Consider the following 27,321-nt stretch of genomic DNA (forward strand, 5'->3'; position numbering starts at 1 on the left):
TTGCAAAACCTTAGGATATTCGCATTTCCTAAATAGCTCTTCACTAATTTCAGCTGGTCATCTGCATTCTGCTCACGTCTCAAGTTCTTAATCACCCTCTTTAATGCACTTTCTTACTTTACTTCGTGCAACGCTAACATTCGCATGGCCCGCAACTGCAGGCGCAGCTCCGTTTGCTCCAGTGGACGACTGCGGTGAGGCGAAACTGGCTTCTCGCAATGCCAGCAGTGCAGCTAGACTCAGCGTCAGCTCCGTCAATCCAGATGCATTGTTAACCCAATTGCATCGTCCACATGCACACGTAACACTGTCTATCACTGTTCCATTGCTGAGTTGGATGTCACATTTCGCTCCCGAATCCGAATATTTAAAAATCACTTTCACTTTTACACAGTTTCTTTCCCAGCCAAAGCACCATATGTGGGGCGGCAGGTTGAATAATTGATAATATTCCTATTATTTATTTAATGCTGTTGTTTGCTGTTCTCAACACTGGCTCTCTAACTACAATATTGGCAACCAGAATGTGATTAGCAAAACGTGAGGCCTGTAATTAGAATTCCTAGTGCCCACTTCATCTGAGAAATACATTTACAGCTACACCTTATAGCTCTGAGGAATTAGGATATTGTCTGGGATTCATAATCAAAAACCATTCTCTCTAAAATGTTCACTATATTCTTAAAGTCACAGACCAAAAAGAATCCACACAATCCACCTACCAAAGCAGTTCAGAGTCTAATGCACTGATGCAACTATAACTGTTCAAATTAAATGTTTAAGGGTATGCTCGCCATAATTTGATCGTAATGTTCATCAAATGCCACGCTCAATAATGGTAGAATGTCTGTCCTGCAGCGGCATGTGAAAATACGACATACGCAAACTAAAGATAGATCATTAACGTCATCCCAAAATTAACACTTCACTCGAAAATGATTTCATGGTTACGCGTATCCTGAGTAACTTATTACTGCATCCGAGGCTGTTTATATCAGCGATACTGATGCGACGCGACTCCCAGCACAGGTGGTGCGCTAATCAGCATCAGGAGAGAACTGAGACCTTTCATTTTTCTCGCGCAGCGTTCTTACATATAAAGCCGCGGTGCGGATGGCTAAGGGAATGCCTGATCAAATCTGCTCTCCCGACTAGCCGCTGGGTTAGTAATGCACCACTTAAAGTTATCGAATAAATCATTGCTTCCTTTGCTGATGGCCAATGAAGCTTTCAATTTAATTGTGCAATCAGCACACAAGTAAGTAATCATAATAAAAGTCTGACGTGGCTAAGTCAAATATTTTGGGCGAGAGAATTAATTTAATTACACTACACGCAGTAGACGAGCTCTGAACTTGCTCTTTTGAGATACGCTATAGCTATAGTTTTATAGTTATTCTGTTGAAACTTCTCATATTTTTATGATTATAGCGGATCTCCCTTCTACTTAAATTTAAACATCCTAGCTTTATTTATTCGCCTACTTAATTTATCTTGTTTCATTAATTTCTAAGACAAAAACCAGAAAATCATGAATTTCAACTAAAATTTTAATTTGTGAGATCCAGAATACTGTTTGTACTAGATTATTACGCAAAAGGAATCTAAATATAAATTTTTAAGTTTCTAGCTCTTTTCTATTGCGCCAATGATTTTTAGAGAAAACATCCAAATTTCGAAAATGATTAAAGTTATTGAACTGATATCCAACACATATTGATTTTGTATTACTTCTGATATGTTAGAAACGTTTCAGGTTATTTACTTCATTTTAAAGTATTGTGCAATATTTATGACGTCAGAACTAGTTACAGCGGACTAGGCTGGCACACAATGGAAAGACTGATGTGAATTTTATAAGGCGTGTGTAGGCTGCTTCCCTACAACAGCACTCTCGACCAGAAGGTTCACACTATCGGTCTTAAAAGCAAAAACAAGTAGAGTACGTAATTATGTGTTATGTATGTTATGCAGAATGTAGTTCTCAATAATGAGTCGTTGTAGTCATGTAATTCTATATGGTAATGTTTTCTGAAACCTAGATTAAAAGGAGTATAACACAGGAAATGATATGCTCACATGTCTGGTTAAGACAAAGTATGATACTATATCCCTGTCTCTCCATATTGTATGTAATATATACATATTTGAAAAAAACTATAGAAAATGGTTCTTAGATGGCTGGTTGTGAAGAAGCGAGACCTGAGTTATTGGGAGTTATTGAATAATAAATCGTAGAATAATTATATTACTGTTACTCTTATTTACATTTCTGAACATCCACAAACATATAAAGAGTACGAAATAAAAATCCCTGAAAGCAACTAGCATTCGTAAAGATCGAATTAAGTTGTCATTCACTCAGTTGTAAATAGATTTATGCCCCTATTTATTTTAAATTTTGTTAGACTATTATGTTACACTATTCTGTTAGACTATTTGATTTTACGTAAGTTATGTAGTTGTCTGCCAGTGCTGTCTAGCTATCGTCGCCTCAAGTAACTTATCGAACGTAGTGGTCGTCAATTTCGTTTCAGATCAGTAGTGGCCATACTTGCTTACTGTTGTGGCTAGGAATCCTGCCAACTCGCTTCGTTAGACAAACAATCAAACAACTTTTGTTAATGAGTTTTATTAAAATAGGAAAATTACAATACTTAACTTTGAGCAATGTGTTGCAAGCAAACGGCGTCAAACAAAATAATTTCTCTTCTTCAGAATAGACAAATACAAGTCTGTGATACGTAGAGCTAGCTAACGAAGTGTCTGTCATTGGCACTGCTATCGATTTGCCTAGCACTGAAGCTGCTAGTCAAGTGGCTAATCTTGAAGCTGCTATTGCCAATCGTTGACGCTCCTACTTAAGTGGGACATCACCAGTCGGGCACGGCGCTTATGTCCTCTTCACCTAGGTGCCGTTGCTGTGCCGCTGTGTTCTGGAAGGGAGGTCAGTTAGCGTATGATTGGCTGTTGGCTGACTTCTTCTCACAGCCGTCTTTTCCCTGTGGTTACCGACTGGCGTGCCGGTGCTGACTTTACGCCGTAACACTTACACATTGTCTATTTGAAATGCTGTGTTTCCTGATCGTTGTATTGACTAGTGACAGCAATACTTCCCTCATACACTTCCCCCCATGAACCATGGACCTTGCCATTGGTGGGGAAGCTTGCGTGCCTCAGCAATACAGATAGCTGTACCGTTGGTGCAACCACAACGGAGGGGTATCTGTTAAGAGGCCAGACAAAGGTGTGGTTCCTGAAGAGGGGCAGCAGCCTTTTCAGTAGTTGCAAGGGCAACAGTCTGTATGATTGACTGATCTGGCCTTGTAACAATAACCAAAACGGCCAGGCTGTGCTGGTACTGCAAACGGATGAAAGCAAGGGGAAACTACAGCCGTAATTTTTCCCAAGGGCATGCAGCTTTACTGTATGATTAAATGATGATAGCGTCCTCTTGGGTAAAATATTCCGGAGATAAAATAGTCCCTCATTCGGATCTCCGGGTGGGGACTACTCAAGAGTATGTCATTATCAGGAGAAAGAAAACTGGAGTTCTACGGATCGGAGCTTGGAATGCCAGATCCCTTAATCGGGCAGGTAGGTTAGAAAATTTAAAAATGGAGATAGATAGGTTCAAATTAGATTTAGTGGGAATTAGTGAAGTTCGGTGGCAGGAGGAACAAGACTTCTGGTCAGGTGACTACACGGTTATAAACACAAAATCAAATAGGGGTAATGCAGGAGTAGGTTTAATAATGAATAGGAAAATAGGAATGCGGGTAAGCTACTACAAACAGCATAGTGAACGCATTATTGTGGCCAAGATAGATACGAAGCCCACACCTACTACAGTAGTACAAGTTTATATGCCAACTAGCTCTGCAGATGACGAAGAAATTGTAGAAATGTATGATGAAATAAAAGAAATTATTCAGATAGTGAAGGGTGACGAAAATTTAATAGTCATGGGTGACTAGAATTCGGTAGTAGGAAAAGGGAGAGAAGGAAACGTAGTAGGATTGGGGCTAAGAAATGAAAGAGGAAGCCGCTTGGTAGAATTTTGCAGAAGCACAACTTAATCATAGCTAACACTTGGTTCAAGAATCATAATAGAAGGCTGTATACATGGAAGAAGCCTGGAGATACTGACAGGTTTCAGATAGATTATATAATGGTAAGACACAGATTTAGGAACCAGGTTTTAAATTGTAAGACATTTCCGGGGGCAGATGTGGACTCTGACCACAATCTATTGGTTATGAACTGTAGATTAAAACTGAAGAAACTGCAAAAAGGTGGGAATTTAGGGAGGTAGGACCTAGATAAACTGAAAGAACCAGATGTACAGAGTTTCAGGGAGAGCATAAGAAAACAATTGACAGGAATTGGGGAAAGAAATGCAGTAGAAGAAGAATGGATAGCTTTGAGGGATGAAGTAGTGAAGGCAGCAGAGGATCAAGTAGGTAAAAAGACGAGGGCTAGTAGAAATCCTTGGGTAACAGAAGAAATATTGAATTTAATTGATGAAAGGAGAAAATATAATAATGCAGTAAATGAAGCAGGCAAAAAGGAATACAAACGTCTCAAAAATGAGATCGACAGGAAGTGCAAAATGGCTAAGCAGGGATGGCTAGAGGACAAATGTAAAGATGTAGAGGCTTGTCTCGCTAGGGGTAAGATAGATACTGCCTACAGGATTATTAAAGAGACCTTTGGAGATTAGAGAACCACTTGCATAAACATCAAGAGCTCAGAAGGAAACCCAGTTCTGAGCAAAGAAGGGAAAGCAGAAAGGTGGAAGGAGTATATAGAGGGTCTATACAAGGGCGATGTACTTGAGGATAATATTATGGAAATGGAAGAGGATGTAGATGAAGGTGAAATGGGAGATACGATACTGCGTGAAGAGTTTGACAGAGCACTGAAAGACCTGAGTCGAAACAAGGCCCCCGGAGTAGACAACATTCCATTGGAACTACTGACGGCCTTGGGAGAGCCAGTCCTGACAAAACTCTACCATCTGGTGAGCAAGATGTATGAAACAGGCGAAATACTCTCAGACTTCAAGAAGAATATAATAATTCCAATCCCAAAGAAAGCAGGTGTTGACAGATGTCAAAATTACCGAACTATCAGCTTAATAAGTCACAGCTGCAAAATACTAACACGAATTCTTTACAGACGAATGGAAAAACTAGTAGATGCCGACCTCGGGGAAGATCAGTTTGGATTCCATAGAAATGTTGAAACACGTGAGGCAATACTGAACCTACGACTTATCTTGGAAGTTAGATTAAGGAAGGGCAAACCCACGTTTCTAGCATTTGTATACTTGGAGAAAGCTTTTGACAATGTTGACTGGAATACTCTCTTTCAAATTCTGAAGGTGGCAGGGGTAAAATACAGGGAGCGAAAGGCTATTTACAATTTGTACAGAAACCAGATGGCAGTTATAAGAGTCAACGGGTATGAAAGTGAAGCAGTGGTTGGGAAGGGAGTGAGACAGGGATGTAGCCTCTGCCCGATGTTATTCAATCTGTATATTGAGCAAGCAATGAAGGAAACAAATGAAAAATTCGGAGTAGATATTAAAATCCTTGGAGAAGAAATAAAAACTTTGAGGTTCGCCGATGACATTGTAATTCTGTCAGAGACAGCGAAGGACTTGGAAGAGCAGTTGAACGGAATGGAGAATGTCTTTAAGGGAGAATATAAGATGAACATGAACAAAAGCACAACGAGGATAATGGAATGTAGTCGAATTAAGTTGAGTGATGCTGAGGGAATTAGATTAGGAAATGAGACACTTAAAGTAGTAAAGGAGTTTTGCTGTTTGGGGAGCAAAATAACTGATGATGGTCGAAGTAGAGAGGATATAAAATGTAGACTGGCAATGGAAAGGGAAGCATTTCAGAAGAAGAGTAATTTGTTAACATCGAGTATAGATTTAAGTGTCAGGAAGTCGTTTCTGAAAGTATTTGTATGGAGTGTAGCCATGTATGGAAGTGAAACATGGACGATAAATAGTTTGGATAAGAGGAGAATAGAAGCTTTCTAAATGTGATGCTACAGAAGAATGCTGAATATTAGATGGGTAGATCACATAACTAATGAGGAAGTATTGAATAGGATTGGGGAGAAGTTTGTGGCACAACTTGACTGGAAGAAGTGATCGGTTGGTAGGACATGTTCTGAGGCATCAAGGGATCACCAATTTAGTATTGGAGGGCAGCGTGGATGGTAAAAATCGTAGAGGGAGACAAGAGATGAATACACTAAGCAGATTCAGAAGGATGTAGGTTGCAGTAGGTACTGGGAGATGAAGAAGCTTGTACAGGATAGAGTAGCATGGAGAGCTGCATCAAACCAGTCTCAGGACTGAAGACCACAACAACAACACTTCGTTATAAGGTACCTATGATGATAGCTGTTATTAGATAACACGAATATTAAATAAAATGTGTCAGTTACTAAGTTTTAACGACTTGACGCCTTTGGTAACACGATACCTTTTACATGCATATTCATTCTAATGGGTTGTTTTGATTTATGTCAATAAGTTTTCCTCCTTAACTTAAAGTACATTTTTCAGTTTTAAGACCTCCGTTCTACTTGACTGGTTACAAACGATATAAAGCTAATTTACGTATACATTCTATATAAATGGTATCATTTATAAAAATATTCCAAGAATATGTTATGCCATTACAGCAATTGCACTACTATAGTAATTTTTATAGTATGTTTCCGGTAATTACAATTTCGTATTTATTTTTGAACTCTGCTAAAATTTTATGTACAATTTTTTATTTAGGATCTGTAATCTAGTTTCCTGTAAGCAGTTGTACATTGCTACATTCTTGTGTGCAGTTCTATACTCGAGGCCTGAAGACGGCTCTGTGTGAAGCTAAGTAACCGAAGTAAAATTTATTTGCGAACTTGGCTTCGAGGATCTTTAATCCTTAATACAAATATTAATACATAGGGATCGACGATCGTTCTTTTAGCGGTCAACTGCTGGTTCGTTCTGTATTCTTTGTCGGCGCGGAGTTTCAGCATAGCAGGATGCCACTAACTTCGAGCTGTTGTACAAAACTGCAGTAGATGAAGGGTGGAGTTTCCGTTCCTCCATCTACAACAATAATTGGTGAACAGTGTTGGGTGACATCTGTTTCCCTTTATCGTGAGGAACGCCGTGTACATTTTGGCATAATACATTTCATGTTACTTATGGCAATGAACTGATCCTTCTCGAAGTCCGAAACATGACGACAAGCTTCATATCCCGTCCTCTGTACAAGCACTATTGCTATTTTCACATAAAAATGGAAGCACGTTAGACACAGAATAGCCATAACGTACCCACATTCTTCCCCATCGATAGAAATTGCTTTTTTCAGTACCAAAAATAGAAAAAAAGCAAATAAGCGTGTGCAAAGATCAAATTTTAATCAACATGTCCCACAGACTTCGAAATGCGTGAATTTCAGTAAGATAGTGTTCGACACAGATAAAATTTTCACGGTGTTACACTGTCCATTCTCGTCGGTGTATTTTCGTATATGACGTAATTAATGGACCCTCTTTAGTTTCCCCAAGTGAAATCTAGCCTCTCCATAGAGTGGTAAAACACCTGTTTATACCACGTGGAATAGGGGCCACCGTATTTTCTTCTACTTTAGCTTAAAAATAGTTCGGTTAAAGCAAGTACATTAAATTCTGTCTCAGAGTATGTCATTACTCTACTCGTTAAGTAAAATTATCTGAAATCCCACAATTAGAACTCTTCTGTAAGAAAAATACTTTTAAAAAGACAAAAGATGCGGGATAGGTTTTTCAGTACCGAAGCTGTGGATGGTCTGTTTGTGATCCATCCCAAGGTAGAGACTGCTTCTTCATTAGCAAATTCCAGCGAGGTAGGAATGACGCCGAAGGGTTTCCTTGTAACAATGGTAACCCCCTGAACATTTTTGTAAGATAATGGGGGACAAATTTTTAATTTGTTCCTGTGGAAAGAGAGAGAAAAATTTGAAAGTCTAATGTTTGTTTCTTTCATTCTATGTCAGAATACTGCCATATCCAATACACTAGTTTCAATGTGAACATAACCGTACCTTTTCTGTGTCATTTTTCTTTTCTTCTTTTCAGGAGTTTCACACGGAGCAGAGTTAGCTCTTCTTTTCATGAGAAAAGATAAAGACTATAACTTTGATCCTGAATCAGAAGAAGACAAAGTGCGCAGGAATACACTGCGTGTTTGGACGAACTTTGCAAAATATGGGTAAGTGTTTTTGTTGATTAAAACTGGGAATCTCAAAACTAAAATCGCGTAATTAGAGTGCACTTTTTTCAACAATTAAGTCACTAGCAATAACATACTGGCGGAATTGGAGGATGCAACTGAATTTGAGTTTAATAACATCACCAGTCTGAACGCAGCAAGTCTATGGTTCAGAGCTGTGAATTTGTCCCCCATATCGACTCATTTCACCGATGGAATACGATGATTGTATGTTAGACAAGAAATTAACATCATCCCAGCTTGCACTCACTTGATACCTGGAACTTCGTACCCAAAAATCACGTTGGCAGTAATAAAATAAAGATGGAGGACAGAAAAGTCGGGAACATTGCTTGGAAAGCAAAAGCTTCAGAAGTGGCACAATGTAAAAAAGAAGTCCTTTATTGTAACGCTATTCCGTCAGCTGCTTGGCAGGGTACTTGTTACTGTACCAAATAGTTTGGAACAAAAGATATTTACAAACGCCATTCACGTTGAAACGTATGTGCTAAGGTCTGGTCAGGGTAGATCCAGAAAATAAAGTCGATAGTTGCCAATCGAAAGGTGGAATGATTATAATATCTTTGTGTAGGAGGATCTTTGATGGTTAAGGGAGCCGAATGCGTGCAGTAGAAAACAGAGGAGTCGCAGCCAGGTGTCCGGAGGAAGTCGACGTGTGGTCACAGCTTTAAGGTATGATTCGCAATGCGCAGCTTACACTGAGCAAATTTTAGCAGGTTAATGGGAGAAGCTATATATTAAATTCAAAATGGTTTTTGTTAGATAACGTTCAGAGTTAGGATTTGTATGTGCAAGGTTTGACGCAGTAAGCATTTTGTAAAATTTTTTGAAAGAGTGATTAGTGCTTCAAAAATGTTGGAAATGGTAGGTTTGTGTACAACTTAAAATTTTAACAATATATATATATTGAGATCAACATTGTGTTTAAATCTAACAGGACCAATCATAATCCACATGCTTTGCTTGTATCGAATATGAAAATGAGTAGTAAAGTTAAGTTACCCACCAAACAAAGAACGTAAAGAAAATGAGGCCTCTAAGCAATATATGTGTGCAGTTCATTGTTTGAAATCGATTTTGGTATAACTGAAGTTAGCAGAGCAAAGTTATTTCAAATAAATGTTTTGTACCATTCCACAACTGGCATTATTCAAGTCAAGATATAATTTCATTATGTAAACTTCAGTGCCAAAAGTAGATTTTTCAGTACCATCTTAATGCCATTGCACAAACGGCATTATTCTGTTACACTTGATTGCTGAGTCAAATAAATGTTTCATTACTGGCAAAATGGAGGAGTGCACAAAACACATTCACAGATGCAGTCACATACGGGTTTGTTGAATAATTATTTAAAGATAATTATATCTTTGACACTTTCAACGAGTTGTACGTCCCCCTGAATACATACCTTACAGTTTAGAAACGCAACATGTATTAAAACTAGAAGGAAGTCACTCCAGTTTATGATTTTGTATTTTACTCCATGAAAAATAACAACGATTCTAATTTTACGAAGACATTATTATATCACATACCCAAAAATTTCTCTGTTATTAAGGAAATACTTCTGGTTGCAAAACGACAGATTACAGAAGCATTTTTAAACAGGTAACTAGTGGCAAAGAGCATAGGAAAACCACGGTAATGCCACAGAACAGTTATGAGGACGACAAACTTGAAAATTTAGAAATTACAGGAGAAGAACCGCCATGTGAAGTAGTTACACTCTGTAAAAAGCATGTAAAGACTCGTCCTAAGAAATAATTCCCTGTAAATGCACAAATATAGGAAAGTAATGTGTACTGCCAGGTTATTAAAAACTAGAGAGAATGCAAAAAAAGGTTTAGTAACTTCGAATTACATAATATTTATAAAATTAATTGAAGAAGTAAATTAGAAAATGAAAGCTGTTAATGGTGTGTCAGTGAGACCGTCACAAGTAGCTGTCAGTTGGTGTGAGACGACCAGAGACTTACAATATTGAGTAATGGGATTAGATGGTACTATAAATGCGGTTAATCAGCAACACATAATCAATAATTAAATTATTCCTTTCTGCTAGATTAACTACATACTGTCGTTAGTTACTACTTGCAAAAGCATCAATACCAAGTAATTAATGTTACTGTAACAGTAACTTCGTTGCACAGCCTGGGTAAGGAGTTATAGAGTGATGGTGCTACACATTGAGGAACTGCTACCTTGCAGATTATGGCAAGATTATCTCTGGCTTTCAGAATTTGTCTCCATAAGTAGATAGAGGTCTGGTCACCATTCAATGCAGCATTCGGACACGAACTTTTTTACATCTTCCTACTGACCAATTAGGATCACGTAACAACTTCATTTCGTCGTCTTCCCTGTTTTCTGTTTTTCCAGTACTCCTTCGTGTTGTCCCCATGTTCTCTTACTGCTTACTTCTAATGGCTTGAATGTCTTTTAAAATCAGTACTTCATTTTTAAAAATTTCTTTCTGCTGTTTCCGAGCCTTTATTGTTTTTCTTCAGTGCTTTCATTATCTGTGCTACTGTCGATCTATGAGGTGTCCAATGATGAATGGTCAATATTCAGGGATATGACAGGAACGATCATGTGAAGCAAAAAATTCTAGTAAACTTTGGCTCTAAAACACATGTCTTGAAAGCTATCGGTACTTCTTCACCTTCGATACTGACAAAGAAATGTCTCCTACTGCAAGCTCTTTGCTTTCCACGTTTTGAGAGGTTGTATTACAGAGCAAAACAAGAAAAAGTGTCCAGTAAACATGGTCTCTTGAGTGCATAAATCCAGGGCTATGAGAACTTGTTCGCCTTCGCTACTGTGAAACACACCTCTTCAAACTGAACAAGAGCTCATAATTTTTAAGTTATGTATTCCAGAGTCCATGTCTACTACACTCTTTCGCTTCGAATGAAGGTTCCTGCCAAAAAGTTGGATATTGACCATTCCTTCTGGGGTAGCCCGATTACAAACACTCTGGTCATACCGAAGAGGTGCAGTGTTTTACTTTTCTTTTTCTGAATAAGCCTTTCTTGTTGGAGATATCTTTTTTCTGACCTTACGCTTTTTCCATTTTATTAACTGTCATCCCTACTGACAATTTTCCCAGTCAGTTCTACTGTAATATTCCTCCCAGATACGTAAATCAACTAGATCGCTTTATTTTACTTGTTTCTCTGTGCGTGTTCTTTCCTAGATTTTTTATGCGTGTTATGAATCGTTCCCACTGATATTTTGAGACCAGTTCTATTAGCCGTTTTTTCAAGAAGATTAACTGAAAGTGTAGCAAAATCGTCTGCAAAAACTAGGTAGTATACTTTAATTACATTTTTTTCCTTCCCAGAATTATTGGCTGAGTTTCAGTGAGTTTTAGCCCCAAATTGCAGATCGTTATGTACAATGTTTTACAGATCTCCTTGCTTTTCTAAAACGCTGTTGAATGTTAAAGGTGTTAAGCCATCCACTGTCTATCACTAAATTGTGTTCCAGTGATTGAGATACTTATCCCATAGATTTAACTTTAAGTGTCGTATTTCTTAGAGTTTCACGTATTAGTTCGTTAACTTTGCTTTAACACCAAATTTTCTAATGGTTTAATTTACTGATTCTCTGTATACTGAACCAATATTTTCGAGAATTCAGTAAAGATGACACTGTTATAGGTTTGCTTTTAAATAAAAACGCTGTCCTGTGCTACATCTTTGTCTCTAAAATTACCCTGATCTTCTCCCACTTGTTTGTATTAAGTTCCTGTCCAGGGTAATTTTTGGTAATATTGTCCGCCTGCTTGGCTGGTTGGAAACGTGCTCGCCTTCTGTGCAGCGGGCCATGTTCGACCCGTGGCCGGGTTGGAGATTTTCTCCGCTCGGAGACTGTGTGTTGTGTTGTCCTCATCATCATTTCATCCTCATCACCTGCTCGCAAGTCACCCAATGTGGCGTCGACTGAAATAAGACTTGCACTTGGCTGCCGAACTTCCCTGGACGGGGCCTCCCGGCCAACGACACCATACGCTCATCTCATCTCTTTGATAGTATTTTGTACATTACTGGCAGAGCTGACATAGTTTTGTAACTGGTGAAATTTGGCTGTCTCCCTTTTTAAGTAACGGGTGGAGCACTGCTATTTTCCAAGTTTCTGGCATTTTTTCTGATTTTGCAATTGTTCTCAAAAACAAGTGTAGTACATTTATAATCTTGTTTCAGACTACTTCAGTCATTCTGCTGTAAGAAGTTTTCCACGTGCTTTGTTGTTCAAAATGTTCAAATGTGTGCAAATTCCTAGGGGACCAAACTGCTTTAGTCATCGGTCCCTAGACTTAAACACTGTGTAAACTAACTTAAACGAACTTATGCTAACAACAACACACACACCCATGTCCGAGGGAGGAGTTGAACCACGGGGGAGGGGCCGCGCCGATTGTGACATGACGCCTCAAACAGCGCGGCCACTACGCTCGGCGTGATTTGTTGTCTTTGAGTGTTCTTATGGCTTAATGAGTTTTTATCCCTGTTGGTGGAAAATCTTCCTCATGCTTTTTTGGTGTTGAAGGATGTTTCAGTTAAATTGTTGTAGCTGGAGAGTTTACAAGAACTTGTCGAAAATTAGCTAACATTTCACGCAACCACTTGTTATTTAATCCTACCTTCCCTTCTTCTTCTTTGAAAGAAATCCTTCGTAGTTAACTCCCCTTATGTACGTGCTTAAAAGACTGATACAAATTTATTGTATAATTTTCGATGTAATTTTTCATATGCATTTTGATTTGCGGGATTATATTTTATGTTTATTTTCTTTGTTGGCTGAGTTGTTCTAGTGTTTCTTTAACATCTGCGTTTCCTCCATTTTTGGGCTGTTTGTTCTAGTGTTTCTTCATGTGCGCTCTTTTATAGTTGGTCAATACTAGTCTTTTCTCTGTTGCTCCAGTACCTTGTTTCATTTGACTCGTTTACTGGTATCAATTTCGTCTTTAAATGTTTACCTAATTTCTGTTGTAATATTGATCCTGTCTGATTGTACCTCATTACTTTCTGAGTTTTCTTTTTTGTTTCGAATGGGAGAAATCGTATTTTTACCTTACAGAGACAAAAGAAATTCTTCCAATCCATCTGTGGCATGAATTGGTAAATCAGTGTTTAATAGTATTAGTTGAAAACAGTCTTCGTTGCAATTTTAGTTTCCTGTATTTATCAGCTACGAGTTTCTCCCTATTTATACATCTTCAGGCTTATATACATAGAAAACAGAGAACAAATACATCTATTTAAAGATCGCGGTCTCGTCGTGCAGACTTGGATAACCTAAAAGCATGTATAAACAGATCAAATACGGAAAGAGCAAATACCTTAATTTGGTATTTCTTAGGACGATCTTTTAGACAGATCTTAGAAACGGATAAGAGAATTGATCAATGACAGAACACTCAGAATGTAAACATATTGCTGAAGCCTTCTGATAAGGCCTTACCTTTCTAGATGGACGTGAGTGACTCCAAACCCGCATACTGTGTACACCTTCACAGGAGCAAATAATAGAATAAGATGGCGCTTAAGTAGTTAGCATAATGCACCACAGCGTCGTGTGCTAGTACTGACGCCTAATACAGAATGACCTCATTAGATGGCACTGCCACGCCGCTGCTGGTAAGAATGAGAGATCGTAAACAGGATACACGCTGCCACTAAGAACTTTATAAATGTACGTAAAACATTTGTAAGATATAATTACTAGAAGTAACACCTGTGCATCAATTTATACAAAAATTATGACAGAGTAAAAATACAAAAGAAGGCGGCACCGCATCTGCGTGTTGTATTATACATCCTGGTATTGTGTTTTAAATGCCAGATATTTGGTTTGATATATTGAGTTTGATATACCTCATTATGTCTGAGCTCTGAATGTGTTCCAGGATTATGTAAGAGGTAGATCTAAATGAGAACGGACATAAGCTTTCCGGATCACCTCTGCTACCAATCTTGCATGCTGTATAAGAGTATATACCCGTACGATCTATCGAATTTTACCTTACCATCTTTGCTGGCTCAAGATCATAGGTGGCACGGGGATGCCCTTTCGGCTAGGCAGTGAGGTGCAGTTTTGTCGCCTACAACTAGGGCAAGTAGACAATTCGCGGAATCAGTTCACGGAATGAACAAGTATGAGTAGAAGCTCAGAAACGTTGTCGCGAATACTGCGAGAATTATTTGCTGCTGGATTAATGTTTTTCAATACGGAACAGCATACTTTTATTTATGACGTACATAGGAAATCTTAAGCGGCAGTGGCTAACCCAACTTAAATGGTGAATACTTGTGTGCTCATGTATTCTGTACGGACTAGAGATGGACATTGAGACATTTTATCAACACAAGGCAGAAAACTTGGTGTTTATCACGAATTGTTTAATATTAATTTTACGATCGATTCTCATCAAAGTATATTAGAAAGTCATGCTAAAGAGTCACAGTAGCAGACTGAGAGGACACGTGTCACATAGGTGTACAGGTATGGAAGTTACTGCAGTGATATGTATATCTCGGGAGTAAGTTTTCCACTAACGCTGTCTACAAATAGTCCTATGCAAGATCAGTGCGATAGCTAACAATTGGTCAAAAGTCTTAATGAGCCAATAAACAGTTCATACAATCGTCAAACGAATGTGCAGCTCGGAATGGTTACGACCTGAGATTTCTTCCAGTTACTGGACACTGCTCTACGGTGTGCTACAGAGCTTAGATATCTTTTCTTACCTTAACATATGAATTGCAACACCCACATCTCTTGACGCGAGCTCAGTTTGTGTTTCCTGTTTAAAAACATGAATATACAAAGTCATATCTCATAATTTGATTATGCATGGGATAGTATATAATTATACTGCTCAATATCTTTGGATTAAACATATTAGAGATATACCTTAATGTAATCACTCTTGAATATGTTATGAGGACATTATTTTTTGTCTTATTTGCGTTTACTTCTGAGGATGTGCTATCGTGCATCTATTGTGTGTCTGAATAGGAACCCCACCCCTGAGGCGGACCCTGTGGTGTGGGAGCCGTACGACCTGAGCAGCCGCAGCTACCTGCTGATGCAGGCCAACTTCTCGCTCGCACACGACAGGCTTGGCGAGCGCATGGACTTCTGGCGCGAGAACGTACCACTGCAGCCGTTTCCCGACACCTTGTGATACCAAGTGACATGGATAAAAAATCTTTCTGGCGAACTGTTAACGGTGGGTGAAACCGTTTGGTCGTGTGTCGGAACAATTATAGTCGAAGATCCTAGCGGGAACAATTAGGAAGAAGTCTTGACAAAACCACTAAATCAAAGAATCAGCGGAAGTACTCGTACAATTGGCGGTGTATTATTACGTATGCTTGGGATGTACTCATCATCGAAATTTTCGTTGTGTGTTAGAATTTGACTTTGATGCGAACTTACAGGAACTACAGTAAATCATTCCATCTAATTTTTGGTTTAGCTGTGTTTCTTCGTCCTCTAGGTTTATATTTTTGTAGTATTTTTGGTACTTTCTCGTCCTCCATACTAGTGATGTGTTTTAGCTGTTACCTTCTTTGTAGTTTCCCTTATTCTCATTCAGAGACATTTATCAATATTCTCATCGTATTTCCCGTTTCCCATAACGATCTTGACTTGTGTATCTGGCAACGTCTGAGGAACCCGATCACCATACTCCACATTCTTAATGCATCCTGCTCCATTACTTTCCCATTTTTAGACCTAATTTTACTTTTCCGATAAAATTCCACCTCCATTTTCTGTTGGCAAACAGCGAAAATTTGTTTAAAGCACAGATTCTTTGATACTGATGCAGTGTTCGCTGAAAATCATTTTCTGTTAAAAATAATTACGTCATCTGCAATACCACTGCGAGTATATAGTCTGGATTTTCTGGAGTAAAGCTTAAATGATAGTTTATTCATTCATTTCAATAGGATTTCGGCTATGTATATATCCACAGTTAGTTATGAAAAACACTGCCTTTGCTTAAAACCTAGATAGATTGATGCTCTCTCCATTAGTTTTGCCGCCGGTAGACGTATGTGACTTTTCGTACTTACTCTTCATGACGTCTGTTAAATGTTTAGGAAAAATTCATGCTTTCAAGTGTTTGGAAGAAACTGCGTCTTTTAACACGATTAGAATCTTCAATGAAATCGACGAAGATTATACGTCTTTGCTTCCAGTACTACATACGTTTTTCATCAATTTAATTACGATAGTTGTGTCATGAACAGCTCTTCCCTCTCATGAATCCGGATTGCTCCTTGAAAGCGTATTAAGAATTTTTCTTGATTCTTGTTTTAAAAATTTTGCAGTTTTCTTTGTCTGTTCTATTCATTATGTTCAGATGAAGATCGCTCTCACAAATCATTTCGACCCTCCTTCTGTCTTGACTACAATGAGTCTCATTCCATGCTTCCACTACAGTGGAATGTGCTATCCAAAACTTATTTATAAGTATTGTGAATCCACCGATTATTTTATTTGATAGGCCGACGTTGCCGTAAAGCCAATTAATTTTCACCACATATTTATATACTATTTTTGTTTCCTTTTGCAGGCATTCGCTAACACAGAAGAAGAGGAAAAAACAGCACACTATGGGTGAATAATAACTGTTAAAATGGACTTCTCAAAGAATTTGATTCAAAATTTGTGATGCATATCTACTGAATCGGGAATATCATACTTTTAAGTCTGTCAGAAACGTGGATGTATACATTTCTACGTATAATTCACACCTTCATCTCAGAAATGCAAAGAAATTTCGGAGGACACCAACAAGTGAAGCTGAATACTTACACCTGCCATAAACCTATTGGCCTCAGATTTGTTTTCAGTTCCTCAATGTCTGAACTTGAAGAAATTATTAATAAAAACACTATGCATTAATTTACAGTGTCAGTTCTTATTTACTGTTACACGATACAGCTGAAACCAGTTGTCTGTGAACAACCTTTGCAGACGATAGCCCAAGATGATTGGTAATTAGTTTACAGCGCTGTCAACACAGGAACAACAAATAGGTCTACACGGCAGATAGTGCAGATAGTTTCTTCTTTTGTAGGAGATACGACATACCTCAGCACTCGTCGCTGGCGGTCTTATGCAGTGTTTTAATGCTGCTCGTCAGAGTAACTTCCTAAATTAGAGTTAGCTATTTATTGAAAATGTAGTCTCATTTCTTGTTTTAATTAAATAGTTACTTAGTTACCAGTGGAGGACAAGATTATAGAATGGAAGGCAGAAAGGGTTGATTACATTGACCACCAAGTATTCTCGAATGGTGAAGAACAATTGCACTATTAAAGTTAATGTATGAATTTGAAAAAGAAATGTGGTGCCGAAATACCTGAGAGAAGTGAAGTGTAAAAACGTTTTGACATACTTTCCAGGATATACAGACATAATAAACAAGGTAAATGAAAAATTGCTAATATGTTTTAAAGTGATCTAATTCTTTCTGTATGTTCGACGTACGCTCAGTGTCCTTTTCAAATTAGGCTAGAGATTTGTCTAAACCATTTAGTACGAATGGAATTACAGTTGAGGGGAGCCAAGTTTATTGACGGATGCTCTCCATTTTGAAACCTGCTACTATTGTCGGTTCAGACAATACAAACAACGGTAGGCATTTGGAACATTCGCGAGTAGCTCACGAACATGTCAAATTCCGTCAATTCTATAAATACTTAGGCATGCAATTCTGTGATACTGGGTGTCAGTCCATACAGAAATGTGGATGGCGGCTAGGAGAAAATGTTTTCACTGATTCGTTCTTCACAAAAATGCTCATTTAGATTGCCTGTCTTTGTAAAAGTATCAGGAGCTACTTTTATTGATATCGCTGTTCTCAGCGATAAAAAACATGTCGATTCTCTGTGTATCAACAGAATTGATTCCTCAAGACCATGTTCAACTCTTCTATGAAATAAATAAGGATATTATAGTTTTATTTGAAAGTGACTCCTAACACCATTTGTAGTTATTATCATACTCTTAATCACAATGCCTCTGTCCAAGTAACAGGTAAGCTACTGTGGATTTTCATTCTCATTGGCTTCATCCGGACGATCTCAATTCACTCTATTCTCTGTTGTGATTCCGTGTACACAGGCTTGGGTAAAGCAAAACATTCTTCTTAGAACCTCAGCTACTCATTACACGCTTGGAATTTCTTATCTTCGTATTCATTCTAGTTTACTTTCTTAGTAGCAACAGTGGACCATTACAGAACAATTTACATTCATGTGAATCGTAATCATAATCTTACTATAGCAACTACTGCATAAATATATTATACTAGTTCTAATACTAAACTTCTAACATGACAGCTTGTCTTCATATATACTCAGAGCAAAGACAAGTAGGAAATTCATTTGGATCATTATACACATTCTCTCCTCACTATAGACTGAGACTGAAATTTACTGTCATTGTTGTGGTGTCTGTTGACTATAGCTACTGCTGCTTTTTCTGAGACGTTTTCGACAAGTCGATTTATAATAACGGCAGTTCCTTGAAAATTTGTAACAAAGATTACTGTGCCATTATCAAACCTCAATTACATTTAACATATTTTTAAAATCTCTTCTCTCACAAACTATTAACGGTGGTTGGTGGATACGAAATTTTTTCCCATCACTGCAGTAGAGCAGCATTTCTAAATCTTCCACCATTTGTTACTCTATTTTCAGTCATAATCTTAATCCCTCCCATTTTCCAAATACAATATAATTCGACGTTAAAGCTAGAAAGTTACTAATTTTGAAACTTACCAAAATAAGCAAATTTGTTTCCATTTCACAATATCTATCCGCTACAATGTTAAAAACAGAATCGATGGCACTATATTGCTCTCTCTATCGCAGAGGCAGCACGCGAACATACTCCCGAAGGTCTCTCACCTGCTGAAGACTGAATTTTGGGGAGGGTGGATTGATGAGCTTTGGGCACTGAAAACATGAGCATTTCGTATGCTATCACGATGCGTTGGCTGCTTTTAAGAAAAATAAAAATCTCAGCTAATTATCAAAAGATAACTTACAGTGCTTATTTCCTATATTCAGCCCTTACTTCGAAAAGCTTTGCCTGGCAACCCAGACCCAAGGGAGCCGCTAATAATTATAAAAGATGTTTTTAAATAGTGGTGAAAAGCTATTTATTAGATATGATAAGCAGTACTGATACAGTAAGATTTATAAGCGCATTATATCCGTGTAAATGCAAATTTTAATGTTTCATTTTGTCCGAACGTATTTTGCCATACTTATCTTTCAGTAAGTTGATGAATTTTTTAATTAATTATTGTTTTGTGCCGGCGTCTCTATTTTTATTCGGGACACTCTTTCCTCACAGGATACTATTTTTAGTGTTGGAATACTACTAACAATTGGCTTCCTTTTTGCTTCTCTCCGGCAGTTCCTGTTGCTGGCTTATGCAAGATTTCGATTGTTAATGACTGTCTATCCAAGGCTTTTCTCACTTCGCGCTTAAGCCTCCCTCGAAAGTGCCTTCTAAAAATGGTTCAAATGGCTCTGAGCACTATGGGACTTAACATCTGAGGTCATCAATCCCCTAGACTTATAACTATTTAAACCCAACTAACCTAAGGACTTCCCACACATCCATGCCTGAGGCAGGATTCGAACCTGCGACCGTAGCAGCAGCGCGATTCTGGACTGAAGAGCCTCAGCCGCTCGGCTGCTCGGTCACAGCTGCCGGCAAAGCGCCTTCTCTTTTTGTTGAATTTTGCTGTGCGGAGCTCACTCTGTGGGTTCGTCTTCGTGTCTTGAAGCACTTTTCACTCCGCGTGTGAGGTTTTCTTACTACTGTTGAGATCCTACTAGAGAGTCCCCGCCTTCTAATGCCTAACTGCCATCCTTGATCCGTCTGCATTTGAATACGTTTGCCAAGAACCCACAGGCTTCCGAGGCATAACTAAAAACGGCTCTATTTTCCTTGAAAAAGTCTCGAGCCACCAACGCGTCAAACGGAAGATCATCTTACCATTTAAGAGGAAGCACTGCTTCACTTGCATTCCACTCCCCATTCATAATCAGAGGGTTACGGTGTCCTTGCAACCATATTAGCGATTCCCCGAATCCTAGTACGTTCAGCTGGATTACGCTTTCCAACGCTTCTCAGACAAGTTCTACGAAGTAGGCTTATTTGCACTCCCCTATCCACGAGAAATTTTAGCGCATTGTTGGTGCCTTCCTGACAGTCTTGATTTATACTCATTTTTGTTTCCAAAATCAACTGTTAATATCTTTCCTGGTAAGGCTGTTTCCTTTTGCCCTTACTTAGTTTTCCTGTCTTTTACTTTCATATGCATGGAATGCGCTCTCTGGGCACTCTTTTGCTTTATAAAGGCTTCGTTTGCATTTAAAGCGCGTTATCGAGTTATGCTTCACACATGGGACTCTGTGAATTGGTAAATTTCATTGTGAGCACGTCACTAATCGCTGTCGATCAATTTCCTTGTAGTTTATTTCTGCAACAAGAACTACTTTCTTAATTCCTTTATCTGTGCGACAGTCTCACATCATATTACCTGGCTCTCCTCATGTGAAGCACTTCATGCCCTGCAGCACACCACCTCTGCCTCTACCATGTTTTCTCTGGCTGAGGCTATAGCGCTTTCCTCTGTCAGAGCGATCTCTATAGCCTCTGCTAGCGTTAACTGTGCACCGCGCGCTCACACTGTGGTCTTTACCCTGCTGTCGTAAAAGCCTTGGATAAACTTCAAATGAGCGCAAGGCTGCCTTCCAAGTGGAAGTTCTCATATGGTGCCTTTGATAGTTTCTCTGGCGTGGCGTTGCACTCTATTGAACCTTGAACCCTATTGTTCTGTACATTGCCCTCATTACTGCTGACTTCCCAACATCTGACAAGCATACAAGTCAAATGGTCTTTTGGCGGCATAGTTATCTACTAATATGGCACGCACGTCTCACCAAACAGCACCTAGATCTCTGACCAACAACATGCTGCTTGCTGAGCCCACTGTCTTAGTTTTAACAAATTTCAAAAGGGTATCATGCTGCTCTGAGTCAAAAAGTTCGAATCAAGATCGCAAACGTCGAGGAACTCAGTTGAAGCGTTCTTCAGGCCATGGAATGATTTTGGTATTAAATTTCCACTTCTGACAAAGTAACGAATTGCGTAGTGGGTTGCTCATATCCGTCAGTGTTGGTCTTCAAACATTATCGCCATCATATTGTAAAAGGTCCATGACTAAGGAATTTATTGCTAGCGCACTTGAGCAGATGTTATTTCGATGGATTGCTCACGCGCTGCCTGCGATATGTAAGCCATAAGAGAATCTGTGTGGCAGTAGGAGTAAGTAGTAGCTAGCAGTTCTGGTGTATCGAGTTGGCCGGCCGGTCGTAGGGATCGACGGCGGTGCCTGAGCGATGTAGTATAAGGTAAAGGCAGCTTCGCGCATATGTACTATTATTGTATCAAGTCCCATGTAAATGTGTTTAAAAAAATCTCTTAGTAATAATCTTTCTTATAAACAGTAACTTTTGACAATTATTCATCTCAGTGTAAAGAATTTACTAATTTCTCCAATCCATGGTCATCCCGATTATTGTAAAGAAAAATAAGTTGTTTCTTTTTATACTTGACAAATCTATCGGCCAGCATTGTACAGGGCTGTGCCAGATAAATTTCTTTTAGGAGCAGATATATATGCGTTATCCGGCGACTTCATTGAGGTAAGAATTTTCAAGTTATTCAGTACGATCTTTCTGGGCCATGACGCAGCATTGCTGACGTCTAAAATTTACCAGTTTAAATTCACAGTCAGTTAGTTATTGAAAGTTTATATATGAGTCACATTTTTTATTGGGAGGTTAGATTTTATCGGCAGGCTACATGAGTAAACTGCTGGGAGGTTACACTGAATGTGAATGTTATACATATTTTAAACTGCTGGGAGGTTACACTTGTCGACAACCGGCCAGGATCGTATTTTTGTGCATTTCTGAGAAGTAGTCAGTTATATAACTGCACTTATTTACTTAATGTTAAATGTAGTTTTCATTTGGCGCTACGCATTTACTAATTTGTCACTCTTTCTTTCACAGATCATCGGCAATTTATTGCTCTTTGTTGTTATTGTATTTGTTCCATTTTTGCTTTGTCTTTGATTTTGTGCCTATTTTTGACTTGTGAAAATTCTACGAAAAACTGGCAACAGTACATCGCAATGCGCAATGAGTGAAAAAGCCGACTCGAATAATTTGACCGATAATACTAGCGACACTCAGAGTCATACTGTAAATCCTCTAATTAGAGATAATCAATACGTACCGACCACTAGTAATGATTCTAACCTAAATGATGAGCAAATAAATCCAATTACGTCCACACTAAATTCAACGACAATTGATGACGCGGCACGTTCCGTTACAATGAACGCTGCCCAGTTTGACACGCCCGACTTGCAAAATTTACACAGTGAACAGATAAATGTTTCTCACGAAGGTGAACAATGTAGTCAAAATATGTAAGATTTATTTAATTCCGATGTATTGACCAACAGTGCACATCCAATTGGCAAACCTTTTCAAGAATCAGAGAATAACGAAATGGTTACACAAAATGTGACAAATGCAGATACACCATCACACAGCACAGAGAATAGAGTAGCTAATTTTGGCATGGATCAAGTTATGGCAGTATTGCTGCAACTTAATGAAACTGGCGAACAACTTAATGAAAATCTCAAACAGTTGAATGAAAAACACGACAACAATTTCAAACAACTTACTGAAAGACAAGACAACAATTATAAACAACTTAATGAAAGTTTCAATCAGTTGAATGAAAACCACGACAGGTCGTTGTAACAAATTAATGAAAAACTTGACACCGCTATTGAACAGTTTACTGAATAGATTGCGGTCGTTGACGAGCAATGTAATGAAACTAAAAAACAATTACGTGAGGAAATTAAGGCCTGTGCCAGGAATAATAGTGAAGAGATACGCAATACACTTGCTGCCACAACTAAATTACTTAGAGATGAAATTAGTGCAGTTGTTAAACAATATTCAGAAAACGCAACACAGTTACGCGACGAGTTTAAATTAATGTCAGCAAAACTTTCACGCACACTTGATGTGAAATTAGGCACGAAATTTGACCAACAGAACAGCCAAATTGACGAACGTTCTAATCACCACCTACAAAACAGTGAAACACGTTACCGTAAATTCATACAGGAACAGAACAAAGTAAAGAAACAAGTCATGCAAACAATTACTCAACTACTACACAGAGACAGGAAGAAAAGCGTAAGTTATTTTCGAAAGCAAAAACATACGTAGGCAACAACATTGCTACAGTTCAGACGAAATCAAACAATTCAACACCGAATTGCATGATGAAACCTCCGATCTTAAAACAAAAGCAGATACACACACAGTAGACTTTTAGACAATGACCAGCAGACTTGAACAATTGGAATTAATACAGGATCCCGATGTCATTACAGCAGACGTTAAGGAATTGAACAAAACAACACGTAAAATCCAAAAACCAATTAATGCTCGTGACACTAAAAATGACGATCAGGTAAAAGCACCGACTGAAAAAATTGATGAACTGGCCAGTCGTATTGATGTTATCGAAAATAACAATGACACCAAATCAGACGATACGCCACCAGTTTCGTTTAATCAAACACCCGAATCACAAAACTTCAGTGAGATAGGTTCGTCCAATAATACATTGCGTAGAAAAGTGTCATCTTTACAGCAAGAAGTGACAGAAATGAAAAATGTTTCAGCCTTTAACACGTCACCGCATACGCCACTTTCCGAACTTTTCTCACACTCACACAGCTAGTATAATTTAGGTAATTTACCGAGAGTACGTGACTTAGAATCCGAACAGTCACAGACAAACAGATTATCATACATTTTCAAATAACTTCCGGGAATTCAGCCAGGTAACACTTTCAGCGACCGCCGATATTTCGGCGGGAGAACACACCGCCATTTTCAAGGCAAACTGCAACGGACAGGCGGCGTACATGCAAATTTAATACCTCGGTTCTCGGACCCAAGCAGAACATCTGAACTCGATCCACCCGAACATTCGTTTTACGATGGAGGTGGAAAAGGATGGTTGCCTTCCCTTTCTCGACGTGTTGGTTAGGAGGAAGGATGATGGATCATTGGGACATGCAGTCTACAGGAAACGTACTCACACCGACTTGTACTTACAAGCTAATAGTTGTCACCATTCGGCTCAGCGTGAAGGGGTACTTCGTACCTTGGTACACAGGGCACATATCGTTTCTGACGCTGAGACTTTACCAGCTGTGCTGTCCCATCTTGAAGTTACATTTCGTCAAAATGGTTACAGTGGTAGACAGATTGAACGTGCGTTGCGCTATCGACCAACTGTACATCAGGTGATTGATGATAATTCTGAGTCAACACCTAAGTCTACTGCCTTTTTGCCTTACGTAGGAAACACGTCCAATAAGATCGGTCGTATTTTACGGAAATACGATGTGAAATGTGTTTTCCGACCTCCATCTAAAATTAGAGCACTTTTGAGTTCCGTTAAGGATGATCTTGGACTGCGTAAGGCGGGTGTATATCGTGTCCCTTGTAGCTGCGGCATGGCATATATTGGTCAAACTATCAGGACCGTGGAGGACAGATGTACTGAGCATAAACGGCACACACGATTACAGCAGCCAAATAGATCTGCTATTGCCGAACATTGCTTGGATACTGGTCACCCCATGTTATATAATAACACCGAGATATTGGCATGCACGTCCAGCTATTGGGACAGTGTGATTCGGGAGGCAGTTGAGATTAAATTAGCGAGCAACCTTGTTAACAGGGATGGAGGTTTCTGTCTAAACTCTGTTTGGAATCCGGCTCTCTCCCTTGTCAAGAAACAGAGGGACAGACTCAATGCTACCTCACCTGCGAATTCATAGTCTCACTATCGATAGCTCTGACTCTGGCCATCTTTGGTGGCACTAGTGTTCAGTGTGTGTGTGTTATCTTTCCTGCTTGGGTCCGAGAACCGAGGTATTAAATTTGCATGTACGCCGCCTGTCCGTTGCAGTTTGCCTTGAAAATGGCGGGGTGTTCTCCCGCCGAAATATCGGCGGTCGCTGAAAGTGTTACCTGGCTGAATTCCCGGAAGTTATTTGAAAGTTGTATACGCCAGGAGAAACTCAGGTTTCAGATTATCATACAATTCCGAACCTATTCAGACATTCAGAGACGATAATTTTGATTAAAAGCACTTTCTGTCCGTGAGAAAATTTAAGGTGTTTAAGAATGACAGAACACAGATTCACCCTTTGGATTGGATACAACATACGCTTTGCTTTTCCATCAACTTGGCCCGTAGCACATAAACTTGAATTTATTTGCAATTTTTTCGAAGGCGAACCAGCAACTGGTATGAGACCGATCGCGAGATAATGTTATTCTGTAGAAGAATTTCAGAATGCTTTTCTGTCAGCATACTGGTCGAAGACGACACGGTGCGGAATCAAGGATCAGTTAATTAACTTACCGAATTATGAGAATTCAAATTTTCCCACTGTGACGCAATTTTTTGAACATATGGTACAACGAAACCAATATTTATGTGAGGCAGCACTTATTCAATTATGTATTTCAAAATTACCACGATAGTTAAGAGCGTCACTTTTAACAGGACAGCAAAAAGAAAATATTTCGGCATTTAGAGATCTGCTACAGCTTTCGGAAGTTTAGCAATCAGACTATTCCTTCATAAACAAAAAATTTTCACAACGTAACCAAGGCCAACAAGCATACAGTAATTACGATCAGCCACGCTATTTTAATAGCAAAGGTGATAGACGCTCCAGAAATGACAACTATAAGAATTTTAATAACAGACAAAATTTTAATTATCAGTATGATCAAAATTATCAGCAACAGGAAACACATTTTGGTAACAATAGTCGTTTTTCCCCACAACAACAATAAAACAAGCTGGTTAGCATACCTAACCAACAATGTAATGTACAAGGTCAACCAAGCTTTGATGTTTCGCCGCCTACACGTATAGCTTCGGCCCCATCAAATAGTAACGCACAGCAACAAAGAAATCTCTACGTACAGAAAACATATCATTTCAACTCCTATCGGAATGCGCCGTGTAGCACTGATTATTATGACAGATGTAAAAGTAATGAGCACAGTTTTTAGCGTAACAGTATATCTTATCAACAGCAGAATCATCCTCAACAACAGATTATCATGAATGAACCAGACAGTCGGTATCATCCCGAACCTAATACGTCAGGAAGAAATAACAGAACAGTACAAATAGTCGAAATGCCACAGCATCCTCCCGCAAATAACAGCACGTCAGAAAGAATTTGACTAGATACAGTACAGGTTGCATCTTCCAGCAACGTAAGCAATACTTTTGACCTACAGAATCTTGTTCACGAAAATGTTATTACTTTTGACGATATCCGAGACACTGTTTTACATGAAAAACCAGTTATACAAAAAACCATTTCCCACCCTGTCATTGAAGTAAAGATTGGATCATCCAAATTTTCATCAGTAATCCATTCTGGATCACCTATGCCAGTTATAAATGAAGAAACTTTCAGCATTAGGCAAAACTAAAGTAAAGGAGTAGATGTAAAATTACAGACACACATATCATTTTGTATTGCAGGTCATACGTTCCACTCAAATTTTTGGATTGTTCCCTTACTGACAACAGACGTTATTTTACGTGCGAATTTTTTGGTACAACACGACGCCGTTATTGACTTCCAAAATTCCTATCTAGTGTTAAAGGATGAAAAGGTACAACTGGAATTAGAATTTCAGCACGCTTTATCTGCAGAAAAAAAGCAATTAATCGCACAGAGGGCATTTCTACGTCGTGTAACACGGACTGTCATTCCACATTGTTTACAGATACGTACGTACACAATTATAATACAC

At 38.7% G+C, this 27,321-nt stretch overlaps 1 protein-coding gene across 1 annotated transcript in view; it reads left to right on the forward strand.

Annotated features, from left to right (window-relative positions):
- Positions 1-15,497, forward strand: part of LOC126474521 (cholinesterase-like) — a 78,037-nt gene extending 62,540 nt beyond the window's left edge. The window contains exons 9-10 of the mRNA XM_050101993.1: positions 8,149-8,281; positions 15,329-15,497. Of these exons, the coding sequence (XP_049957950.1) occupies positions 8,149-8,281; positions 15,329-15,497 (302 nt within the window). The remainder of the gene's footprint in view (positions 1-8,148; positions 8,282-15,328) is intronic.
- The last annotated feature ends 11,824 nt before the right edge of the window (positions 15,498-27,321 follow it).

Source organism: Schistocerca serialis, chromosome 4 (genome assembly GCF_023864345.2).
Source record: "Schistocerca serialis cubense isolate TAMUIC-IGC-003099 chromosome 4, iqSchSeri2.2, whole genome shotgun sequence".
Lineage (NCBI taxonomy): Eukaryota > Metazoa > Arthropoda > Insecta > Orthoptera > Acrididae > Schistocerca > Schistocerca serialis.